This window comes from Artemia sp. Qi Xiang Cuo, chromosome 16, assembly GCF_049724085.1.
Source record: "Artemia sp. Qi Xiang Cuo chromosome 16, ASM4972408v1, whole genome shotgun sequence".
NCBI lineage: Eukaryota > Metazoa > Arthropoda > Branchiopoda > Anostraca > Artemiidae > Artemia > Artemia sp. Qi Xiang Cuo.
In genome coordinates, this window is record NC_142809.1 from 16,398,143 (window position 1) to 16,422,806 (window position 24,664).

At 34.0% G+C, this 24,664-nt stretch overlaps 1 protein-coding gene and 1 pseudogene across 3 annotated transcripts in view; both read right to left on the reverse strand.

Moving 5' to 3' along the window:
* The window catches only part of LOC148942629 (putative ATP-dependent RNA helicase DHX34), a 158,502-nt gene that overhangs the window by 27,605 nt on the left and 106,233 nt on the right, over positions 1–24,664 (reverse strand). For all 3 annotated transcript variants that reach the window (XM_089102777.1, XM_089102775.1, XM_089102776.1), the window contains exons 11-13: positions 10,489–10,683; positions 6,681–6,875; positions 1,409–1,648 (exon numbers count right to left, since the gene is read on the reverse strand). In XM_089102777.1, the coding sequence (XP_088958903.1) occupies positions 1,409–1,648; positions 6,681–6,875; positions 10,489–10,683 (630 nt within the window). The remainder of the gene's footprint in view (positions 1–1,408; positions 1,649–6,680; positions 6,876–10,488; positions 10,684–24,664) is intronic.
* Positions 17,527–19,375, reverse strand: LOC148942631 (actin 403-like; annotated as a pseudogene).

Genomic DNA, 24,664 nt, shown 5'->3' on the forward strand with positions numbered 1-24,664 from the left:
TTTTTTGTAAAAATATTGATTTTATTTCAAATGTTTTTTGTTAATTACAAAAGCAAGTAGATATAGTAAATTCCTGATGTTAATAACATGAGCTACTAGTTTTATAGAAAAATGCGGTTTTTCGTAAAAAACTGATTTTACTTTAAAAATTAAAGGTTTTTAACCACATCAATTTCCTTTAAAATGAGCCATTAAACAACTCTTAACGATTTCCAAGTGCCAAGCTTTCTAAGAAGAAAAAGAAAAGAGAAACAAAGAAAGAAAAAAAGAAGCCATATCGCGGTTACACGATATGGATATCGTGCATATCGTACATGAAGCAGAATATCGTGGTTCCAGCCACTTTTCTTGATTTTCAAGCCAATATATCTCCCTTGTTGTCCAAGCCAAGGGACGGTAAGTTCCCTTGTAGGGGTTTAGGACAAGGCGGTTCTAATAGTATGCTTCTTGTTTTCATCTGACTCTATTTTTAGGAGTTATGCGTTATTAAATTTCTTAGTGTTAGACTTGATTGTCTTTCACTAGGTTGCTAGCTACCAATGAAACCCGGATATATATCTAATAATATGTAGTAATACACTAAGAAGAAAATTCCTTTATTTTAACAAAATAAAACTGGTATATAAATAATTGAAATATTATTATACGAGCCAACTACTTAGTGATACTCACGAATTCTTTCAATAGTTTATTATATTGGCATCATATCTAAGTTATGCATACAAAAAATCGAGATAGTCAAGAATAATAATATTACGTGCCCAACCAATAAATAATATATAAACCAATAACATAAAAAATTAGCAAAGTTGTACAAATGATCGAAAACAAATTTTAGAACTCCTTTTTACTACCACCCAACCCTATTTCCAACAAGATCTGTGCAACTGGCACCGCATCTTTAATTTTTTTTGTGCTTCCTGACATCGTGCCCAATTTTCAGAAAAAAGCTCCAAGCTTTCTCTCTTCTAACCTCCCCTCCCCTTTCTTAGCCTTGTTCTGTAAGAGCGGTTTAAAAGTGTTTAAAAAATAGCCGAAAGCTTTACATTATTTAGTAAACTTTTCAATAGGTATTTTTGACCACCTCAACCCCCCCCCCCAAATATTGAGATACTTGTGATTTTTTCGACAATTTCTTTTTTATTCCCTGTAATTCGCCAGCTATTTGCACTATTCCATAATACACAGCCCCAGTAAAAATGCCCCCCCAACCTTTGAATAGATTCCTACGTATATGGTTGAGCGGAGATGATGAAGATTTCTTCTTTGGTTTAATTAATAAGAACAGCTTTAAAGTTTTGTAGAAAAAATTGCTAAGTGAGGAAAACGCTTTATGTCCTTTAATTCAGCCTAGCATCAATGAACCAAATTAACTTAATTATCTTTGTTTAAAATTTAATCAACCAACCTTAACTTTTCTAGCATCATTCCGCAAGCGGAACTCTACATCTCTGATATCGAGCTGTGACTCTGCTTCTTCTTCCTCGTCAGGATCTTCGCCCGAATTTAACTCCAGGATTTTACGCTTCTTGGGAGCAGTTTGATGGTACTCCCTCTTTATTCCTTTTAACTGTTTAACTTCACCCAATCGTATTTGTCTTTCCGATCCTGATAGTTCTTCTTCAGGAGCCTCCGCTAAGCCAGAATCCTAGATATACGCAAAATTTCGTTAATTTATTTTCCGTTCAAGTCAAAAGGACGGTGAAGATGAAACTTGATTATTTGAATTAGTAATAATCATACATCTTCGAAGACAATAAATTGCGGAGTGCCCCAAGGTTCGATTCTTGGCCCTCTTTTATATAATTATTCACACTAACGACTTGTAATCCATTTTTGACCCCCCCCCCCAGTTGGTTGCTGCAATTTGTGCCCTCAGACTTCACTGTCTGGTCCAAGTTCGGATTTGAGTTCTGACGAAGTATTACAGGGCTTTGCAGATGCCACAGTCATTGGATTTACTAATGATGGTTTTGAGGTAAAGGTTTATCGACAGCAACAGACGATGGAGCATGTTGACCTGTGGATGGATACTAACAAGATGACAATAACTGTTAAGAAATCCGACGTTTTGCTATTTTCACGAGTAAGAAAGCTCCAGCCTTCTTTCACAGGTTTCCAAACGACTAGAGTCATGATTCAGAGACCAGGAAATGGATTTGTAAAGTATCTGGGTGTGTGCATTGATAAAATTTTTCTTTCAAACAACATTGTACAGCGGTGGTCCTAAGAGTTTCTAGAAATCTGTGAATATTAAAAAAAACTTAAGCACTTTTTTCCTGATAAGATCCTTCGTCTTTTTTTTTTTTTTTGCTGATATAGTGCCACATCCGCTACTTCTCTCTTGTCTGAACGGAAACAGAAAGCATTAAACCTAATTAACGAAACAGATTCTTTATTTTCTTTAGATAGTTTGGGAGTTTTTAATTCTTCAGGTTTTGTTTACAAATACTTTCATTCTCTTCTACCAAATTGCTTTTCAGGAATTTTTTCTGCAGCTGAAACACGCCGGGAAAGATCGCGAGATAGAAGCCTGTTGGTTGTTCCGTATACGCCATGTGTTCGGTCTGATTTCTCAATTGACATTTTATGTTCACGAGTTTGGAATGGCTGCCAGAGGCAGTTAGAAGCAAAACGAGTCTTGCATCATTTAAAATAAATCTAAAAATACATCTGAGTAACAAGCGTAAAAATACATCTGAGTAAACAACGTCAAAATCCGTTGATTTTGAATTGAAGTTATCAAGTATTTTGCAGTAGGTTGCATAGGTTGCATCAAGACATGGCTAATTGTAGACAAGCGTAAGTAAAGTAAGCGTAAAGTAATAGTAGTAATTTCAAATGATATTGAATAAATGTAAAAGAAAATAGATAACTATTTATTATTTTAGTGCCATTTTTGACAGCTATATCAGGTCTTGTTTTCTCCCGTTGAGATTGAGATTTAAGTTATGTTTTAGTGATTTTAAATGAAAGAGTTTTGAGGCAATTTGAGTTTATGCTGGCTGGCAAATGGAGGACTGCCTTTATGTGACATAATCAACGGTGTAATTTAATTTTTACTCAACAGGATTGTCCTAGAGGGCCAAATTAATATGGATTGTGGGCCAGAATTTATTTTCAAAATGTATTTGTGAGTGTATGTTATTTAAGTGTAATGTGTTATTAAAATCGATCTGAATTGAATTGGATGCACAAAGAGGGCATGTGGACTTTGCAAGACCACCTACCAACTTGCCAGTAGAAAGATATGCATGTTTTCTTCATCAATCGTCTTGAAATTTATGGGGGAAGTGCGTCGGGGAATTGGAACTGGCAAACAAGGATTTTCAGAGGCACGCTCCCCTTCACTACCTTAGCACGAAAGAGTTCAGATCTACTTTAAACTTGCAGGGGCAAAAAGTTTGGACTAACAGAATATCGGGATTGGATTTTTCCCTACCTTTCATGTTAAGGTGCCACAATGCACTTGAGATTTAGCAAAGTATAATCACCTACGGAACAAGTACTGACAAAACTCTCCAAAAGTGACCCCACCTACCTCAGTGCCTCTAGACGCAAAGTACTGTACTACTTAATCGCTCCGAGCCAAAACCGAGTGACCGGGATGAATTGTGTAACTACAGGTTTTAGTTGCCAGGTTCGCATAGGTATACAAAGGGTTAATTTTTTTGTGCGGAGAGGATAGGTTTTGTCAGTACTTGTTCCGTAGGTGATTATACTTTGAGATTTAGTAAGCACACACCAACAACCAAGGAGGCTAAACTTATGAAATTTACGACGACTGACCTGACCTTAATAGTCTAGGTGTTAAGTTCTATTGTTCAGGGATTACTCCTCTATCACGCGGAGTGACCTGTAAGCAAGAATTGTAAAGAATGCTCGTCTTTAAGGGGGAAGGGCAACCTAAATATACAGTTTGGTCTACCTTCTATTCATTTCTGATGCATTTTAGGCTAAGAAATTCAACTTCATGCCAGTGATCACGCAATAGCTATAAACAATAATGCAACGTAATGACGTTGTTTTTCAATTATCACAAAAGGGTTGTTGCTGCAATCACTTACCAACGTACAAACGTACACTCAAAACGTACTTAGCATAAAATGCATCAAAAACAAATAGGTGTTATGCTTTGAGGCAAAGTAACGCAACCTTTTCTGGCACATGTTGCACTTTTGGAATAATAGCAAAGATTGGGTTGTTTTACATTTTGGAGCACAGTAAACGCACATTAGTTCAAATATATGGCACATTTTAGAAGTAACAGCATCGATTTAGCGTCAGAAAATAGAGGATAAAAGTTGGTTTTAAGCAGAAACAATGTATTTTGAGACCGACTTTCAGGAATATGCCCTGATTCTTTTTAAACGAAAATCTTCTTACAATTACGATTTCAATAATTTTGTTGGTTCAATAACTAAGAGTTTAATGGTTTAATGAAACATAACCAAAACATTGCTCCGTCAAGATTTTGCCAGCGAAGCCGACAGAAGACTGATAAAACACTCCACGTTGTCCAAAAAGCGTAAAAATGAGCTTTGTTTGAAATTAAACAGCAAATATAAATGTAGTTTTTGAACTACTTTTGTTAATTATACAAAAAAATGGGGGCTAGATTACTATGCAGAACATAGACTCGTCAAAAAATACATATATTGTAAACTTGCAGAAATGGTCCATTTGTTGTTGCTGTCCCCAAAAACTAATATTTTTGTTTAGGTTTTAATAATTAAATTTTCGATTTTACTGGGTAGTGCCAGATGGTATCAGTTCTTTTCTTCTCAGAGGCTAGGTTAAGTTTATCTTATATTAATTCCCTTTTTCTAACTCGTTTTCCCTTTTCTTAGTTACTCTTTGTTCTATATTCAATATCACAAGCAGGTGATATAAACCTACAACTATGCATTTTTTGATAAACATAGATATGTTTATATTTATAATATATATTATATATATAATATATATATATTTATCCAATTCAAAGAACAAATTCGGAATTTGCTTTGTCGTGATCATCTATTTTCATTATAAACTTATCTATATCTAATTTTCTACTGAATTACATTTGATCAAAATAAGTAATTCAGAATATTTAGGTAATTACATAACTAGGTACTTCGGATATGGCTTGGTAATTTAACATCAAGACCAAGGGAACACGGGACCAATGTGGTAAAATTACTGAAATAGTAGCACTAAAATTCGCACTTCGGTAATTCTTAGAGTCTTAAAAATGTCTCCGAATACATTAAAAAACACAATTGTTACTGAAATGCTCTTTTTTCAGGGTTTTAAATACTAAATAGTTTTTCCACAAGTATTTGTAAAGATTATTTAAATAAATTCCTCGTCAAGTATATATGTTTAATTTTGATTACTGTTTAAAGTTTTTTTTTATAATTTTGATCAGTGCCAAAATCACTTAGGGTCAGCCACCATGCTTGTAAAATGGTCTAGTTATCACGCCCCATATCTTTAAGAACAAGCTTGATCAACTGATTAAGTTTAAGACTTTTAGCCAGAAAATATCATTTTTTCCAAATATTACAAGAACATTACCACTTTTATACATTTTCGAGTTTCCAGTAGAGGAGGGCTGGCAAATACCGGGCCTGAACCACCCCTCCTATCTTATGAGTTCTACGTAGATACCCTAATAAACATAAATATGAGTTTAGCCGTAGAATTTTACTTGGAAAGGCAAATGAAAATATGGAAAACTAGTTGTAATATTTTAAATTAGACATTAAAAAAAGAAAAAATAAAAAAAGAAAAAAGAAAAAATAAAAACCAAAAACTAACTAACGAACTTACACAAATAAGAAAGTCCGAGTATTTCAACTTCACCTCCGGAAGCCTTTATCAATTATGTATAAAAATGAAGTTAAATTAAACAGAATATAAAAACAAAATGCAAAAAATAACAAAACAAATACCAAAGGCGAAGCAAAACTCATATATTCATAATTTCAAATGTATTAATAAAATGTTTACTTTGTAGATGGAAAGGTAGTGTGGTCTAAAAAATTATTTATATTCATGGAGGCAAAAAGACACTAAACAATTACAATAGTTTGGGGGAAGGGCTCTCCCTGCCTACCTGTTTGGCTGTAATAAAACCGTGTAAACCAAAATTTTTACACATATGATAGTTCTGAAGATATGTCTATGCGATTATAATAAATAGTTAAGAATACCTAACTGATCAAAATTAACAGTAAGATTTGGCAATCAAGAAGCATTACTGCTTCAGGCCTAATTTACCATAAATAAACAAGCTACTTTAAAATGATTATTGCTTCATTTGAGTACGAATATAAAATATACTTGAATATGACACATAAACATTGAATATCTACATCAAACGTAATAAAAACATTTTCGTTCATTTTTTTTAGAATTTTTTACCTTTAATTATTCTAATAAAAAAAGAAGCAAAACCCCTTTAATATTTCGGAAATGATCAATTAATTACCAAACTAAACAGTTTTTTCCAGCAGATATTTGTAGACAATATTTAAGAATAATTTTCGTCAAATTTAATTACTTAATTTTTTTCACGACACTGCTTGTCACTAGAATAACCCAGCTTACCTAGGTGAGCTATTGGCTTAACTGGTTTACCTAATATTTACCTTTACCATTTGATTAAGTGATTCAGCTAGTATACTTCATACCTTTAAGAGTTGTCGAAATTGATCAATGAGTTTCGTCATTTCGTAGAACCGCTGTTCTTCAAGCCCCCTTCTTTTACACCATTTGCGGGAATTATTATCTCTTGACTTGCCATATTTTATTTCAAGCCATTCTCTATATGTATTTAGCAATGTTATTGGATCTCCATGATCTGACTCCAGGGATTTCCGTGCATTCTAAGATAAATGGATAAATAAAATATAAAGAATAAATATGACAACAGAAAGAATAAACATTAAACAAAGAATCAACAAATATGAAAATATAAAGAATAAACAAACAATATACAAAATCAGATCGCTGTGATTTGACTACAAGGATTTGCGTGCATTCTAGGAGACATGATAAAACATACACAAAACATAAAGACATAAATAATATACAGAAAAAAAAATTCAAAGTTTACATTTCTAGTCAAGTTGTTTACTAAACATTTTTTACGCTGTTTTTTAACTCTACTGAATTTTTCAAGTTCATTTCTTAGTGTAATTATAGAGAAGTAACTGAAGAGAAGGAAACATGTTAAGAAAACAATTCTTACTTCACAATATGCAGAATAATCAGAGTTAACACATTTTGCATGCAACTAACCTTTCTCTTCACTTTATTTCTAATTTTTCTAATATATTATCATTTTTGTTTTCAACAGCTTTCTTCAGTTTTGAACAATCCCTGAAATAGAGCTCCCTATACAAAATTTGTTTGTAGAGTACTTTAACGTAAATGGAGTGGTGTTAGTACAAAATTCATGAAAAAAGTATATTGACTTAAGACAATTCTGTGAAAAAGGAAAGTATAGATAGCACTTTGTTTCAGAAAAATGGCCAGAATCTTGAGTTGAAAGAGCTACATTTAGCAGACTTTTCAAAATTAAACAATGGTTATTGCAAAAAAAAAAACAAAAAAAAATAGATTTCTAAGAAAAACTGGAAAAACACAGAAATAAGTGACGATAAAGGTTAGCTGCAAGCAAAATGTGTTAACTATGATTATTCTGCATATTATGAAGTAAGAATTGTTTCCATAGCATGCTTCCTTCTCTCCAGTTAGTTCTCTAGGCTTATACCCATTGTTCCATTTTGTTACGCCTATTTTTCGGCTTTTATTTTTAATTTTTTATACTAAGTGTCCCGCAAGATAGAAATTTTATTTCTGAATTTAAAATTGTTGAGCTTCGTTATTTTTTGAGATTAATAATTAAGAAGTGCTTGAGTCATTAAACCCCGTTAGGACCCCTTTAGTCTTATAGATTATTAGCAAGCATTTGATTCAGCTGATAGACGAGCTTTAGCGAAGGTCCTGTCCTTATATCGCATATCAGATAAATACATCAAAGTGATTAGTGCTACGTGCGAGAGTAACCTTGCTGCGGTTAAGGTAGGAAATAAGGTTAGTAGCTGGTTAAGTATAAAAACAGTATTTAAGCAGGGTTGCGTTCTATCCCTATCTATGTGAATCATTTTGATGGACTTGGTACTAAGGACCACAGCAAAGGCAATGGGAGAATACAGAAGAAATTGGGAAAGTAAAACTCTCCTTGACTTAGATTATGCTGATGATTTACGCATACTAGATGAAATGCTAGAAAAATGAATGGGTTTTTGGAGGTTTCGAGAGTTCAGGGTGGAAGAAGAGGTTTGAAAATTGATGTTAAGAGGAGTAAGTCGCTAAGACTAGGAATAAATGGAGAGAAGTGATGCTGGGTACGAGAAGATCAATCAAGTGGACATCTTCACTTACCAACTGTGGAGGCAGTGAAGATGCTAAAAGTAGAATAGACAAGGCCCAGGGTGTTTTTTTCACATTTGAAAACAGTTCGGAAGAATAGGAAGATAAGTCTGCGAACCAAGATTAGAATATTGGAAGCTACAACGATGACAGTGGTCACGTACGGTTCTGAAGTGTGGACACTCCTTAAGACGGAGGAGTATTTGCTAGATGTTTTCGAGAGAAATTGCCCACGGACTGTTTTGGGTACCCCTTTGACTGACCATATCTCTAACAGTAGGCTGTACGAAAAATTTGATCCAATCCCGCTTTCTAGGGATATAATAAGAGAAAGGTAGATATGGCTTGGATAATTTCTGTAGATGAAGGATGACAGATTGCCAAAGACTGTCCATGTCGGCCAATCATCTAAGGCCCAACAAATAGTAGGTCGTCCCCGAATGGGTGGGAGGATGTCGCAAGGAAAAGATTTAAGGGAAATTGGAACTTCTTGGGAGGGTGTAAAGAAGGAGGTTTTGAATAGATTGGAATGGAGGAGGAATGTGCGTAGCTGTGCTGGCCTCAGGCGGTTTGGTACTACAATGAGTCGCAAGCAATAATAATAGTAGTAGTAGCTATGTACAAGTCTGTTTTTTTTCTTTTGTATTTAAACGTATATTTTTTTTGCAAATAAATGAAGTCATAAGATGTTCAGTGTTAAAAATGGGTCTTATATAAATTAAAACGTCATAGATGGTACGGTGTTGCCTGGTTGAACTAAAAAAGGCCTCTGTAGCTCACGCCGCAAACAGTAGGGGCGATATTAAAGATGGTTCTATAAAAAAAAGAGTAAAAAGGAAAACGAATATGGTAGATGCCGATAATTTGTTTCCTCAAAGACAGGCTGGAATTTATACTCTAACCATTTTCCAACATTCTATTGTTCCCGTCTAAGTTTTCAATGAGCACGTCATTTTAAAAGAGGGATCACAAAGTACCTTTACAAAAAATTTGAAGTGGAACGCAGTCTCTGTATTTATAAACAACTATCATATCCACCCCCCCCCCCCAAAAAAAAATACGCGAAGAACTAAAAAAGCAGCCAAAGTCCAATAGGATTCTGGAAGAATAATTTACAACAAAAAATCAGCTTGTATAATCAATATGACATACTCGTTACAAACTAGAAAGAAAAATAGCAATTAAAACAAAGTAAAAATCAAATACGGTGCGGAATAAGAAAGACTAAAGACGAATCAAGAAGATAAAACCTGAAAACTGAAAGCAAAATTAGAATCAAAGTTAAAAAAAACATAAACAAATTAAATTTACAATCGTAATGCTACAAGCATCTTGTAGATGCTTGTATGACAGATCCCTTTTATGACAATAGCTTTAGCTGAAGGGTTGTAATCTAATAAAAGCTGAAAAAAGGCTGAGCTTAACTAAAGCTGAAAGCTGAACTTAGCTTAATATTTAAATGGATGAAGACTTTATTCACTTTCTCAATTCTTTAAATGCTCTATGTTCAATTTTTCATGTTTCATGCTGTCACAGCATTTAGCTTTCGAATTAAACAAGTCCGGCAGTTACTATTTATATTACTTTTTGTGACTATTATGCTTATTTACTGTATTCAGTTTTTGGCAAATTTCGGGCAGAGTTGATCAAAACCCTTTCAGAAAATTTCAAATGAAGACCAAACTTCTGTGTTTTTTTTTATCACCTCTAATTTATCGGTTGTGGTAAAAATAATTTATTTTTATTTTGATATTTAATATTTTTATTTTGATGTCCTTGGAACCCAAAAAGTGCCAGACTAAAGTCTAATAGAGAAAAAGATAGAGAGAAAGAGACGGAGAGGGAGAGAAAGAGACATAGCGTAAGAGATTACACAGTCTTACAAAATATGTATTCTGTAACTTAACACTGACTATCATTCCACTGCGAGACACTAAAGCTTGAACACCACAATCATTTAAATACAGGGGAAGACTTTCGAGCTGCAGAGGTTTCAAGTAATGGATGTTTTCATCAATATTTTACATTATACATGCGTGACAATTAAAGGAAAAAAAATACCTCGACGTCAGGATCTCTGTAAGCCCTATTAGTAAAAGGACACTGTACGCTCAAAGCAGCAGCAAGAGCTAGGACTGATTCAACGAGTCCAAAGAGAGAGCCCATGATCAGCATTTTCCCTAGTGTGACGTCAACTGGCAACTTCGATAATAGGGAACCAATGGGAGTGACTGTTTCCATCTCTGTTATTGCACCCTAAAATAGAACATACAATATAGGCGCATACAAACGGAGCCAGAGTGCTTTTGGGCAAATGTCCTTTCCCGAAACCCACGATTTTTACGACTTCCTCCGTATTTGTCACACACACATACACACACACACACACATATATATATATATATATATATATATATATATATATATATATATATATATATATATATATAATATATGGTGGCCGGCGTTTACCCCCCCCCCCCCAAAAAAAAAAAAAATACCCCCGCGGAAAATACACCCCTTCCCCGGAAACCCCCCACCCCGAAAAGTCAGAAAACAAGGATTGTTTTCTGACTTAAAACTATTCTGTCACTTGTCTTTGTTTTGTCTCGCGCGAGGCTGAAAAAACTAACGAAGAAACCGGTTTTGTTCGCGAGTTTTAAACAACTTAAACTTGAGTGAGGTGTCCATAATACACAAGTACCGTAACTCCTTTCCACTCCGGAAATTAAAACTCAAATAAAATTGTAAAATTAGTAAAGCCTTCTTTTCCACGGGGGGGGGGGCTATTTAACTGGGGGTAAAGTATTTAGACAGTTTGAAGTCAGAAAATAATTCTTTCTAGGTATATGGCCTTTAAAAAATTACAGAAGAATAGCGAGGCATCTGAAATTTTGTTAACTAAAAAATAAATAAATAAATAAAAAAAACAGCATAACGTAAATGTAATGTTTTATTTAAGTGTTTATTCCAAGTGTTAAGTGCTTTTTTTTTTTTTTTTTTTTTTTTTTTTTTTTTTTTTTTATTTTTTTTTTTGCAATGACCGTTTTTCCAAGCATTAAGCACTATTATTAGGTTAATGTAGTGTTTCATTTAAGTGTTTTATGGTGATTACTGATCAAAGCTTATGTTATTTGTGCCTTTCATTTATGTTATTTTACCATGTTCATGGCCGTATATTTGGCTTTAAAATACACTAGTTTATCTATCAGTACTGAATCAGTTATCTATCAGTACTGAATGAGCCTTTGAACTGTGAGGACGCAAATTGGATTTAACTTTGAATTAAATTGGTTTGTAAAAAGTGTATTTGTTAGACGGTGAAGATTATTGCGAAACATTGAGTTGGCTTGGGATTATACACCTTGGATTACGTCATTTAATTATGACAAAAAAAGAAAATAGGCCAAAGACAATGAATCAAGCTCTGATTGAGTAGTAGTTCAGGTGTCTTTACCGCTTGCCCTGAAGAGTGGAATGAAATGCAAATATTTGATTAGTTGAATTTTGCAAACGCTACAGAGTATTCCTGAAAGTTGGTTGTGATTTCTGAAGTAGCGTCGGTATTCAAACGCTGTTGGAAGTCGTCGGTGCAGGAGATAGGGGTGTTAGTCGTGCCCAAATTAACGGTGGCTTATCGAACTGCACGTCCGCATCGACGTGGATAAATTATAGGTGCCAAAATAGGTAAGAGAGATTACATATTTTATTTTATTTGCACTTGCCATGGGGCGAAAAAGGAAGATTTCTAAAACTGTCCAAGTAGGATCACAGTCTGTTCAGAACAGTTTGTTGAATTCGACCGTTTCATCTGAAGGGAATAACGATGTCACTTCACTGAAGACCCTGGCAGATGATTTTGCTAAGATGCTAACAATACTTACTGAAAATGGTAAAAAACTAGACTATAAACGATAGTATAAAAATGTTAGAAAATCGCATGGTATCAGTGGAAAATACACAGTCTGAGCTAAAATCAGAAGTTAATACTACGAGTTCGCGTGTTACACAGCTTGAATCTGATGTTCTAAGCTTAAGAAATCAAATGTCAATTATCGCTACTGCAACGAAAAAGTATGAAACTGGGAATGCAGATCTGTCTCGTCGGCTTATGGCATCTGAGTATCGACATACAGAGACGAATATTATCGTTTGGAATGCTCCCTGCGAAAATACCACCCAAGCCGAAACGTTTTTTGACCAGATGTGTTTGGAGGGTCTAGGTCTGTCCATGGTCCCGAGGTTTCGAGTTGTTGGTGGTGTCAGTAAGGAGCAACCGTATTTTAAAGTTGATGTTGGTTCTCGAGATGCGAAGGTCAGTGTGCTTAAGAACGGAAAGAAATTAAAAGGAAAAGTTGTTGGACACCATAGAAATGTATCTGTTAGCGATGATTCACCAATATCAGTTCGTGAAGCTCGAAGGAAGTTGTATGTAAAGAGATCTATATTAAATGCTATAGGAGTTTCATGATGGGTTTCCAATACAGTTCCACCATATATACAGATCGACCGTGGTGGTGTGGCGGTAAAATTTGGTTACGATGAGCCTATCCCTGAGTTATGTGACCAATAGATGGTTACATCATGAATGGTGAATTATGAATTAAGATTTTGTTAAGATATTTTTTTTTCTTTTTTTTTGTATTTATGGAAAAAAGAAAAGTTGTTCTTTTTTTTTTCTCTCATTTATTTAGTTTTTGTTAGAATTTAGAAAGGGTAAGTGGTATACACAGGTAGAGAATTTTGTTTTCTTCAATTATAAGTTTCTGGAATTCAGTAATGGAAATAGTAAGCCTGTATTGTGACAGGCTAGTGTTAGTGACAATTTTTTCACTTTTTTTGTATTCGTTTGTTTATTTATATTATTTTGTTAATATGTTTCTTATTATCTTTAGGTTATTTTGTGTTTTTTCTGGAGCTTCAATTACGTTGGAAACGGGATCACCGACCCTCCGAGTTATAGTAAGTTATTCAGTTGGTTAGGTTTGGTTGCAACTACCCTCCTTTTCTTTTTTTTTATATATATATATTTATAAGAAATGATAATTGTTCGTAATGATCGTTTGGATTGGCTTGCGAATAATCCATTGAGTGTTTCGGATTTAGGATTAGGGATACTTCACAGGGATTTTGATATGGGGGTAGATGATGTTTTTCCAAAGGTTAATTATAAGTGCCCAGTTGATTTTCATACTAGACTGGCACTGGACAAACTTGGCATTTTTCATTTGAATTGTCAGGGGTTAAATAGTACATTGGATTATTTGTCGGAGCTGTGTATGCTATCTGATTTTCATATTCTAGCACTTACTGAAACATGGTTAATGAATAATAATTCTGGACTATTGGATATTCCAAATTATAATATGTATGTTAAGAACCGTACTCACCATCAGCATGGAGGACTTGCCCTGTATATTAGAACTGATTTGAATGTGAAGGTTAGGGATGATTTGTCCGTTAATAAGGAGATGATTTTTGAGTGTTTTGTTACGGAGGTTGATAAGAATGGTGACCCATTTTTTATTGCTGTTTGTTACCGCCCCCCTTCAGCTAGTGTAGATTGTTTTTTAGAATTATTAGAGCAACAAATGGACCTTCTAACTCGTAAGAACATGCCGTGTTTTGTGTGTGGAGATTTTAACATTGATTTGAATTTGTTAGCATCTAATTTAAAATCCCGCAATTTTTTGAATTTAATGTTAGGTTATGGGATGCATCCTGCTATAAATATTTGTACTAGAGTGACGGAGTCATCTTCATCTCTAATTGATAATGTATTTTTGAATGTTCCCCATGATTCATCGAGTGTTGTGTTAAAAGATGTTTCGAATTACTTTGGTTTGGCTATATTAGTTCCGGGTATATTTAAGAATATTAATATTAATTGTGGTGCTCGCCCTAAGCCTAAGAAATTATTAGTTGATTCAAATACTATTTCAAGATTTAAGCTTAGGATAGAACAGTTAGACTTTAAATTCTTACAAGAAGAATTAGATTTAAATTTGAAGTTTGACCTTTGGTATGGTAAGATTAAGGATACGTTTTTGGAATGTTGTGAAGTTTTAGGAATACAGAAGAGAAGGGTGTCTCCGAATAAACCTTGGATTACAAAGAGTCTGTTACAGTCAATTAATAGAAGACGTTTTTATATAAGTTGTCAACAAGGAGCAATGATCCTCATGATAATGTAATATATAGAGTTTATAATAGCAGGTTAAATGCTGCACTCCGACTGGCTAAGGTAGAATATTATAAGGTTAAATTTTAAAAATTTGAGGGTAACCCGAGTAAGACTTGGACATTGATTGAGTCGGTGACTTGCCCTGGTAGCGTCTTGATCCGTCCAGATAATATGGGAATGAATAATAATGTTGCAGATGAGATGTGTAATCACTTCGCTAATATTGGGAAGCGTGTGTCATCATCGGTGCCAGTATTTGATCAAGATGGAGATTTTCGTCAGTTCCTACCTGAAGATTGTGATGTGTCTGCGTACCTTAAATCTGTAACTATTGATGAATTATTTGATGTTATAAATAACATGAAAAATGGTGCATCAGGAGACGATTTTATTTCGTTGAAGGTTTTGAAGTCGATATTACCTGTTATATCTAGTCATTTTTTATGACTGATAAATAATTTTTTAAAAGCTAGAATATTTCCCGATTGTCTAAAGGGCGCGAATGTTATCCCTATATTTAAAGGAGGGGATAATAAATGTTTTAGTGATTATAGACCGATTTCTTTACTGCCATTTATTTCTAGAGTGTTTGAATAGTTTATTCAAAGTAGCATGTTAAATTTTTTCGAGAAAAGTCAATTTTTTAGTTATAGTCAGTTCAGGCTTAGGAGTCATCATTCTATAGAGCATGAACGTTTGTTTTTAACAATTTTTATTAATGATGCTTTAGACAAGGGTCTGAAGATAGCTTCGATATTTTTGGATATTACTAAAGTATTTGACTCTGTTGATCATGATATACTAGTTCAAAAGCTATATAGTAGTGGTATACGTGGTGATTTTTTAAATGCCATAGTTAGTTTTCTTAGTGGAAGGACTCAGTGTGTTGTGATGGATGGAGTTACATCTAAAATTGAATATATTTCGATTGGAATACCCCAGGGTTCCGTTTTGGGCCCTTTGTTGTTTTTGGTTTATATTAATGACCTTTGTATAGCTTCAAGTTATGTGTCTTGTTCTTTAGACCTTGATACTTACGGTACTAAAGGAATTCTACCATGTTTTGCTGATGATGCCCATTTCACTGTAGCTGCTAGAACTGAAAATGAGTTGATGACTATATTGAAACAAGGTATTTCTTCGATTGAAAAGTGGATGCGAGTAAATAAATAGAAACTGAATCACAATAAGTCAAATTTTTTGATTTTTGGTAGAACTACTGGACATTATCCATGGATTAATAGTATAGAAGTAGGTCACCATACTAATGTAAGATCTACTAGTACTAGATACCTTGGTGTTATAATTGATGAAAGCCTTAGTTTTAAAGACCATATTGCATTTGTTAACAGCAAATTGTCTCGTAATATTGGTATTATGCGTAAACTTAGGTATCTTTTTCCGTGTGAAATTCTGAGAATGCTGTATTTTTCTATGGTTCATCCATATCTCATTTACTGTTGTATGGTTTGGTCGAAAACTTTCGTAACTCACCTCCATCCGCTCTGCGTAACACAGAATATGGTAATTAGAGTTCTTTATGGTAATCAAATTGACCTATTTGCATCGGTGAGGCATCTTTACCGCGAGTATAAAATTCTACCGTTAGCAGGAATATGTGTATTCTATAATGCTCTGTTTATGTTTAAATATTTAGCTTCGGAGTTACCATCATGTTTTTCAGGAATGTTTAGTCTTGCGTCTACTGTTCACGATTATTTGACACGATCTTCTCAGTTGATGCGAAGACCAGCTATGGTCACGTCTAGGTCTAGGTTTTCAATTTGCCATGTTGTTCCGTTAGTTTGGGAGAGTTTGCCAGAGGATTTGAGGAATGTTGGGGGTTTGCAGGATTTTTGTAAGTCGCTAAAGAACCATTGTTTTGATGTGTATATTTTGAATGGATTATTCCACGCCACTTAAGTTTTGTTTTTGAGGAGGGTTTAGTTGCAGCTGAATATTATTATAATTATTATTTTTTTTTTGGATTTGTTTTGGTGTTTCGTTGGTTTTGGGGTCTGGTAATTTTAGCTATATTTTTGTTGTTTTTTTTTGTTTTTTTTTTTTTTTTTTTTCTCTATTTTTTTTTTCTTTTTTTTTGTTTCTTGTTTTTATTTTTTTTTTTTTATTTTGTTAGGAGGGTTTTCTCCCGCACAAGCATTGCTTCAGGGAATCGATGATGTATATATATTTTTTTTTTAATAAACCCATTGTTGTTACTTACTTATCTATTTAATATGCCGAATAATTGTACCAAACACATTTTGCATGCAGACCAGCTATACTTTATCCCCCCCTCTTATATTCAAATATAGTCCAAATTATTTTCTAAAGTAAAGAAGAAACTAACGATAAAACCCGTGTGTTTCCTTTCCCTACGGAAATTACTGTAGTGTTTCATTTAAGTGTTTTATGGTGATCACTGATCAAAGCTTATGTTATTTGTGCCTTTCATTTATGTTATTTTACCGTATTCATGGCCGTATATTTGGCTTTAAAATACACTAGTTTATCTATCTATTTAATATGCCGAATAATTGTACCAAACACATTTTGCATGCAGACCAGCTATACTTTATCCCCCCCTCTTATATGCAAATATATAGTCCAAATTGTTTTCTAAAGTAAAGAAGAAACTAACGATAAAACCCGTGTGATTCCTTCCCCTACGGAAATTAAAAAAATAAAACTCAAATACAATTCTCAAACTTGGAAAGTCTTATTTTCCACGGGAGGGTATTTCCTTCGGGGAGCGGGGGGGGGAGTATTTTCAGGAAAAATAATCGCCAGGCGGGATAAAAACCAACATATATATATATATATATATATATATATATATATATATATATATATATATATATATATATATATGTGTGTGTGTGTGTGTCATTATTATTACTATTATTGTATAATAATGCATTTTCTTAATTTCAATTGTTTACACAGTCCTAGTAGCTCTACACACTTCTCCCAGCTATGTTCCCATCTCTTTAACCTGTCAAAATAGTACTCAAGAGTTCTTCCCTGCAAAATAATTGTTCACGTACTGGATTGCCTCTTCGTTTGTAGAAAAACCTTCGGCCCACCTTCCTCACTATTAATGCTTCCCTACATAGGCAAAGTTATTCATTCGGTAGGTTTTTGGTAAAATCTAGCATCAATTCTTCACCGTCATTTCTTCTAACTTGAAAAGTCTGGTCTTCTTAACATTAATTTTCAAACATAGTCTATTGGTGCGATATGGTCAACCTTGAGAAAAAAAAAATTATAACAACCCATCCGTGATCTTCCATCTGGCTAAAATTTTTGTAGCTAGGAGTTTGAAACCCCACAGTAGAACTCTTTGATATACTGAATTTGATGGTTCTTCTTCATGTTCACCTTTGGGTTATAAGCAGGTTAAAAGCATTTTCTGTGATAAATGGATGGTCCAGATTCATCGTATTCCTGCTGGGAAATCCGCATCTGTTGGAATGTTTGAGAGGGAAGCTAGGATTGATCCACCGATCCATACAGAGTGTTTACACTCAGGCGTTAAAAATCAATTTTGATCTTCATGGTGGATGGTGCAAGGACGCTGATTTCCTTCTGCATCCTGTCAACAATGCCAGGGCACATGGTGGTCAAACGATGTTGGCAGAGAGGACAAACATGCTGTTATGGCGGTCCTTTCTTTTACCGGCATCGCATTTCATAACACTATTGTGGGTAGTTTCATGAATGCCGCAATATTCCATACCGAGGAAGGATGGCTGGAATAACGCTTTTGGGCATCTGAAGGGCATCTGAACCTTTCATTACCAATTATGATAACCTGACCATCAGGCAAAACATAGCTCTTTTCAAGAGACGTAGAGCTGGTGACAGTTGCTATCTCCTGCTCAAAGTCCAAAGCAACATAGCAAAGTTTTTGTTTGATATCACGAACGATTTCTCTTTTGTCAGGGGTGTTAAAGGAATATCCTTGCTCGGTGAAGATTTTCATCAAATAATTGGTCAAGTCTCGTCCAGCAAGATCCAATCTCAAAATTACACGTGGAAGGGCATAACCTTCGTAGATGGGCACAGTTACGGACACACCATCTCCAGAGTCAAGAGCAATTCCAGTAATTCTGCCAGATGCGTAGAGGGAAAGTAAGGCTAGGCTGGCAACATATATGGCTGGGGTGTTAAGAGTTTCGAACATAACCTGAGTCATTTTTTCTCTGTTGTCTTTTGGGTTAAGAGGAACTTCTGCGAGTAAAACTGGTTGCTGTTCTGGGGCAACGTGAAGTTCATTGTAGAAAATATGACTCCAGATCTTCTCCATATCATCCCAATCTGTGGCAATCACATGCTCCACAGGGTACTTAAGAGTCAAAATTTACCTTTTCGCTTGAACATCATCACTTACATACGTATCTTTGCTGCATGAATTAATCATTTATCCCGTACACCTTGGACGCCCAATCACAGCAGGAAAAACATTTTTTGGGGGCACTCTCTCCAGAAAATCCAGCTTTACAAATACCTGATCGATTATCTATAACAATTGCAGCTATATCTTCTGTCATTTTTCTTATATTCTAGTATAATAAAATCCTCAAGTTTCTACCCTTACAAAGTTTTGTAACTCAAACAATAAATTTGAATCTTTGTATTTACTTATTATTAATAGTTTCATATCGAAAAGAGCTGGAACTAATAGACTGTATTACTAAAATATTTCTGAATTTCATAGATTTATTCATAAAATTTATCGAAAATTTGAATATTTTGTAGAGTTATATAATGTGGACCCATTTATTTAGAAAATGTGTTTTTTTACATTTTAAGAGTTAATTAAATTTCTACGCTACAATCAATTTTTTGTGGCACGAAAGGGCACAAAATGCAGTTATCTATATAGAAAGTCATAAACTTTTCTGAAACTACTAAGGGATACATTTTTTGACTGCTACATCTATAAACAAACAGGCTATTATGAGAATATATTTTTTTAACGCAATGTGGCAATAAGTCATATTTTAATAATTGTCAGGGAATCTAGGCAGTATATTGACAAAATGACCATGCATTATTATTTTAGTATTAATCGAGATAGACAGATATAGGCTTATTATAAAATCAGCTCGATTTTCATACCTTTCTTTGTCTCCAAGTTTCTTCCCTTGCCGAGATGCAGAATCGAGCATATTCCCATTATCCGGGTTGCAGCGGTAACTAGCAACCTAGTAAGAGATGATCTCGTCCCGTACTAAGAAATACGAAAACCCATAGCTCCTAAAACTAGAGTCAGATCAAATATTTATAGTAAAGATCGAACTCTGGCCCATAGTAGCTGTAATATTAATATAAACCATCATATGCATGAGGCATCTTTTGAAAACACAATACAAGCATCTTTTGAAAAGCTACTTCTCTGGGGTGTGATGCCATATTTGACTGACTTTTCTGCATGATTCTCTATGGTTCGTCTTTTATTATTCCAACTAAGAAAAAGCCATAGGCTTTTCCTGTATGAAATCATCGTTGAAAAATTATGGTAAAGAACGATCTCTAGCCCATAGTAAACGAATATTAAAATAAAATCTAATTTTCGACAAAAACTAAATCACAATATACATGACGATTCAACATACTTATCTTTTGGCAAGATAATACAACACAAGTATCTTTTGAAAAGTTGCTTCTCTGGGATATTATGCCATATTTGACTGATTTCACTGCCTGAATCCCTGTGGTTAATTCTTTACTATTCATACTAAGAAAATCCAAAGCCGTTTTTCTTTGTGTTGTACCTTACAAGGATATAGGGCCTTCGCTAAACCTCTTCAATCGGATGAATCAAACGCTTGCTCATAATCTATACAACTGAGGAATAAAGGGGTCTGGTGGTTCAACCACTTCTAAATTTGTTTATAAAAAATTGCAGTGATAGCTCGAAAGTCTAAAAGGTATCATCATACTAAGTAATTTGCTTCCTGCAGAAACCAAGCTAATACCTCTATAATTACCAATCTCACTCTCATAACCTTTCTTATAGAGGCGTTTAATCAAAGTTTTCCTAGAAAAACTTATAGTAAAGAACGAATTCTAGCCGGCAGTAATCGAAATATTAAAATAAAATGCAGTTTTTGACAAAACATACGACAAGATATAATATTTCCTAGCTGCGTGCTACACAGACAAAGATTGTCAACTGAAAAATGAGCGCTGCCTTCCTCCTGAATATATACTTGCCCCAATAGTCCTTTTAAAACTTTATTTAGATTAAAGAATGATGCGTCATAGTTTTGTAAAGTGTGTGTTTCAATGCATCATTTTTTTCTGAATATTTTTTCAGTAGAATTTTATTTTATTGATATTATTTATCAAACAACGGATTATGTCTCTTGTATAAGTATTTACATAATTTTCCATACCATCCTAATTTTCTATAAAAAGTTCTATGAAATTTTCTATGAAAACGTTATTGCTAAACGAAGAATATGAGGATGCCTTAACAGTTTAAGTTAACAGCTTAACAGATAACTCGTGATGGTGTCAAGAGAGCAAGCTAAACGAAAAAAAAAATGAGAAAAGTATCAGAGCCATGAAACCGAAATATCTACTGCAAGAAAACAACAGCACTACATTAAAACAGAAAAAGAATGCTTTAATATGCGAAAAACATAAGAGATAGAAAGGCCGCTGAAAGGAACTGTAGTTGAAGAAATATCGATGACAGCATACCTTTTTAAAAAATAAACTACTATAACTTAAAAAACAGGTTGTTATCATAGTCGCAGCAATGCCTTTGAACTGGCAAAGAGTGAACCGAAAGCCCATTGTAAATTTTCAAATAAAAAACAATCGCCATTTGGCATTCATTTAGGAATGGTAACTATTATCTGTGTCTGAAAAACTGATTTACTTTATTCTAATAATACGGAAAATATTTGAGCAGGTGTAAATTTTTGTTTAGTTATTTTAATTATGGGATCAACGTTTGAAAAAAATTTAAACTAACCTAGAATTTGTGCTTTGTTCCTGAGGCTTACGGTTTGACAATGTGTAGAAAAATGACAAAAATAGTTAACACTGAAGCAAAACTGCCAAAAAAAGATCATCAAGAATTTGAAAAATATTTACAAGCCAGGCAACACGATTGAAAAACAAATACCTATCTATGGAATCCTTAACCGACGAGTTGAAAAGTCAGATAAATTAAAAGGCATTTGAACTTCAAAAAGAAATGCGCTAGCATTTTTGCGATTGCGAAAAAGAACTAGAAACTGTCGACGATTTCTTTAAAGAAAAACTAGAAGAACTCATAGGCAAAAACTAAAATTTAGAAAAAGAGGCATTAAAAATGAAAGAAGCATGGCCATGGAAAGAAGCTGTAGAAAAGAAATCACTACGTTATGATTTTCATCTGCTCTATGTTGATTGTATGATGCTGAACAACTATCAGAAGTTAAATTTTGTTGACTTTCGTAAAATTTTGAAGAAGATTGATCATCAGTTGAAAAGTCACAAGGTGCAGTGTACTGATGGTGGAAAATTGCGAAAAGACTATTTGGATCGCTTATCCAAACTCTAAAAGTTCTGCCGAGACCACCTAATGAGCTCTATGTGATTTGACGAGACAAGCTAAAAAATGTATAGCGAAATGGGGCGACATCGCTTTACGAGAATAATAAACTACTTCATTAATGCTTTCTTCAAAAGAAAGCATACCTCTAATGTCAAATAACAATTGTAAGCGAAATCGCTCAGGATCGGGAGCGAAACTGACAGCTGTCAACGGTTTTTTTCTGATTTTCTAATTCCATATTTGTAGATTGTAAATGGGGCGAATTAAATTTTTTTCAAATTTTTCAGGTAAAGAAAGATCCAAAGACTGGCCAATCCAAAGATTCTGGTTTCATACGATTTGGTTCTTATGATTCACAATTCCGCGCTTTATCACAGCGATATCTTATCGACGGTAGATGGTGTGATGTGAAAATACATAATTCAAAGGTTTGTCATTAAAAAACAACATAAAAAATTCTTATGATTTCGATCTTTTAATTTGCCTTTTTTAAATCCTCAAGCATGTCAACTTTCCATATTGTAAGCTACTTAAGGTAAGAATATATGAGGGTTGATACTTGGCTAACCAAAAATAATCACCATTTAGAATAAAGTTTGCGTTCTTACGCGTCTTAAGTAAACCAGCTTACCTAGTCAACGTTTTACCTTATTATTATGCTTAAATAATTAATTGAATCAATATTTTGTTATTGAATTAATCTGTTAAATTTAATTAGTTAAGTATTTTATTAACATAAATGTATAACTTAATAATCAATCCTTTTCTACAGTAACAAATTTATTCAGTTGAGGGAAAGTTCGTCTCTGGCTAAATTAAATATAAAAAAAAACAAGTGTTTTCAACTGAAAGTAAGGAACGACGTTAAAACTTAAAACGAACAGAAATTATTCCGTATATGAAGGGGGCTGTCCCCTCCTCAACACCTCGCTCTTTACGCTAAAGTTTTTTTATTGTTTAAAAAAGAGTTGTGAGAAAGTCAAACTTTAGCGTAAACAGCGAGGCGTTGAGGAGGGAAAGCCCCCTTCATATACGGAATAATTTCTGTTCGTTTTAAGTTTTAACGTCGTTCCTTACTTTCAGTTGAAAAAACTTGTTTCTATTTAATTTTGAACGTTTTTTGAATTAATGCAGGTTTTGATTTTGGATCACCGTACATGAATAATTAAAACCAAAATTTGCACATCAATTTTACTTTTATTTTGGTTAAATGGCTTTCTCGAAACTTGTTTAATTTTATTTACGAAGGTTTTTATTAGTAAAAAATATACGTAACTTACGAATTATCTTACGTAACGAACTTCTATATTCATAAATTTTTAACAGGTATATTAGGGGATTCGCCCCCTAGTCAATACCTTTAAGCTGAAGTTCGAATTTTTTTCCAATTCTTTAAAAATGACCCATTAATCAAACTCATTGATCAGTTGAAAAACTTGTTTTTTTTTTAATTTAATTTCTGATCTGTTTCTTTAATAATGCTGGGAAATCCGGCGCCCCCTTCATAGCAATGTCCCTTCCCCCATGAAAACTTCCTTCATAGAAAGATCCTTCCATATACCCCCCCCACCTACCAGAAAAAATTTCCCCCTGAAAAAGTCTGTATACTTCCCAATAACCAATACTATATGTTAACATTGAGTAAAGTTCATAACTTTCAGCCCTCCCCTGGATACTACGGGGGATTAAAAGACATTTTTATCATATTTTCAACCATGCTGAACAAAACGGCTATCTCAAAATTTTTATCAGGTGACTTTGGGAAAAACATGAGCGTGGGAGGGGGTCTAGTTGCCCTCCAATTTTTTTGTCATTTAAAAAGGGCACTCGAACTTTTAATTTCCGTTCGAATGAACCCTCTCCCAATATTCTAGGACCACTGGGTCGATACGATCACCCCTGGAAAAAAAAATAAATAAAAAAATAAAAAATAAACACGCATCCGTGATCTTTCTTCTGGCAAAAAATGCAAAATTCCATATTTTTGTAGATAGGTGCTTGAAACCTCTACAGTAGGGTTCTATGATACGCTGAATATGATGGTGTGATTTTCATTAAGGTTCTATAACTTTTAGGGGGTCTTTCCCTCTTTTTTCTAAAATCAGCCAAATTTTCTCAGGCGAGTAACTTTTAATGGGTATGACTAAACTTGATGAAACTTATATATTTGAAATCAGCATTACAATCTGATTCTTTTGATGTATCTATTGGTATAAAAATTCCATTTTTTAGAGTTTCGGTTACCATTGAGCCGGGTCACTCCTTACTTACAGTTCGTTACCTCGAACTGTTTGATAGCTTATAAGGTAATAGGAAATGATTATTGGTACATAAAATTAAAGATGAGGTTTTTACCCGAGACAGTAAAAATTGACCATTCTTTAAAAAACAAACAACCGATTTCCAGAATTGTAATTACTGACAACCATTTGGAAATGTGGGGACTTGTCCGCAGGAGGCGTGATCTTGCGTACAGCTAATTTGGGAATTCCTCA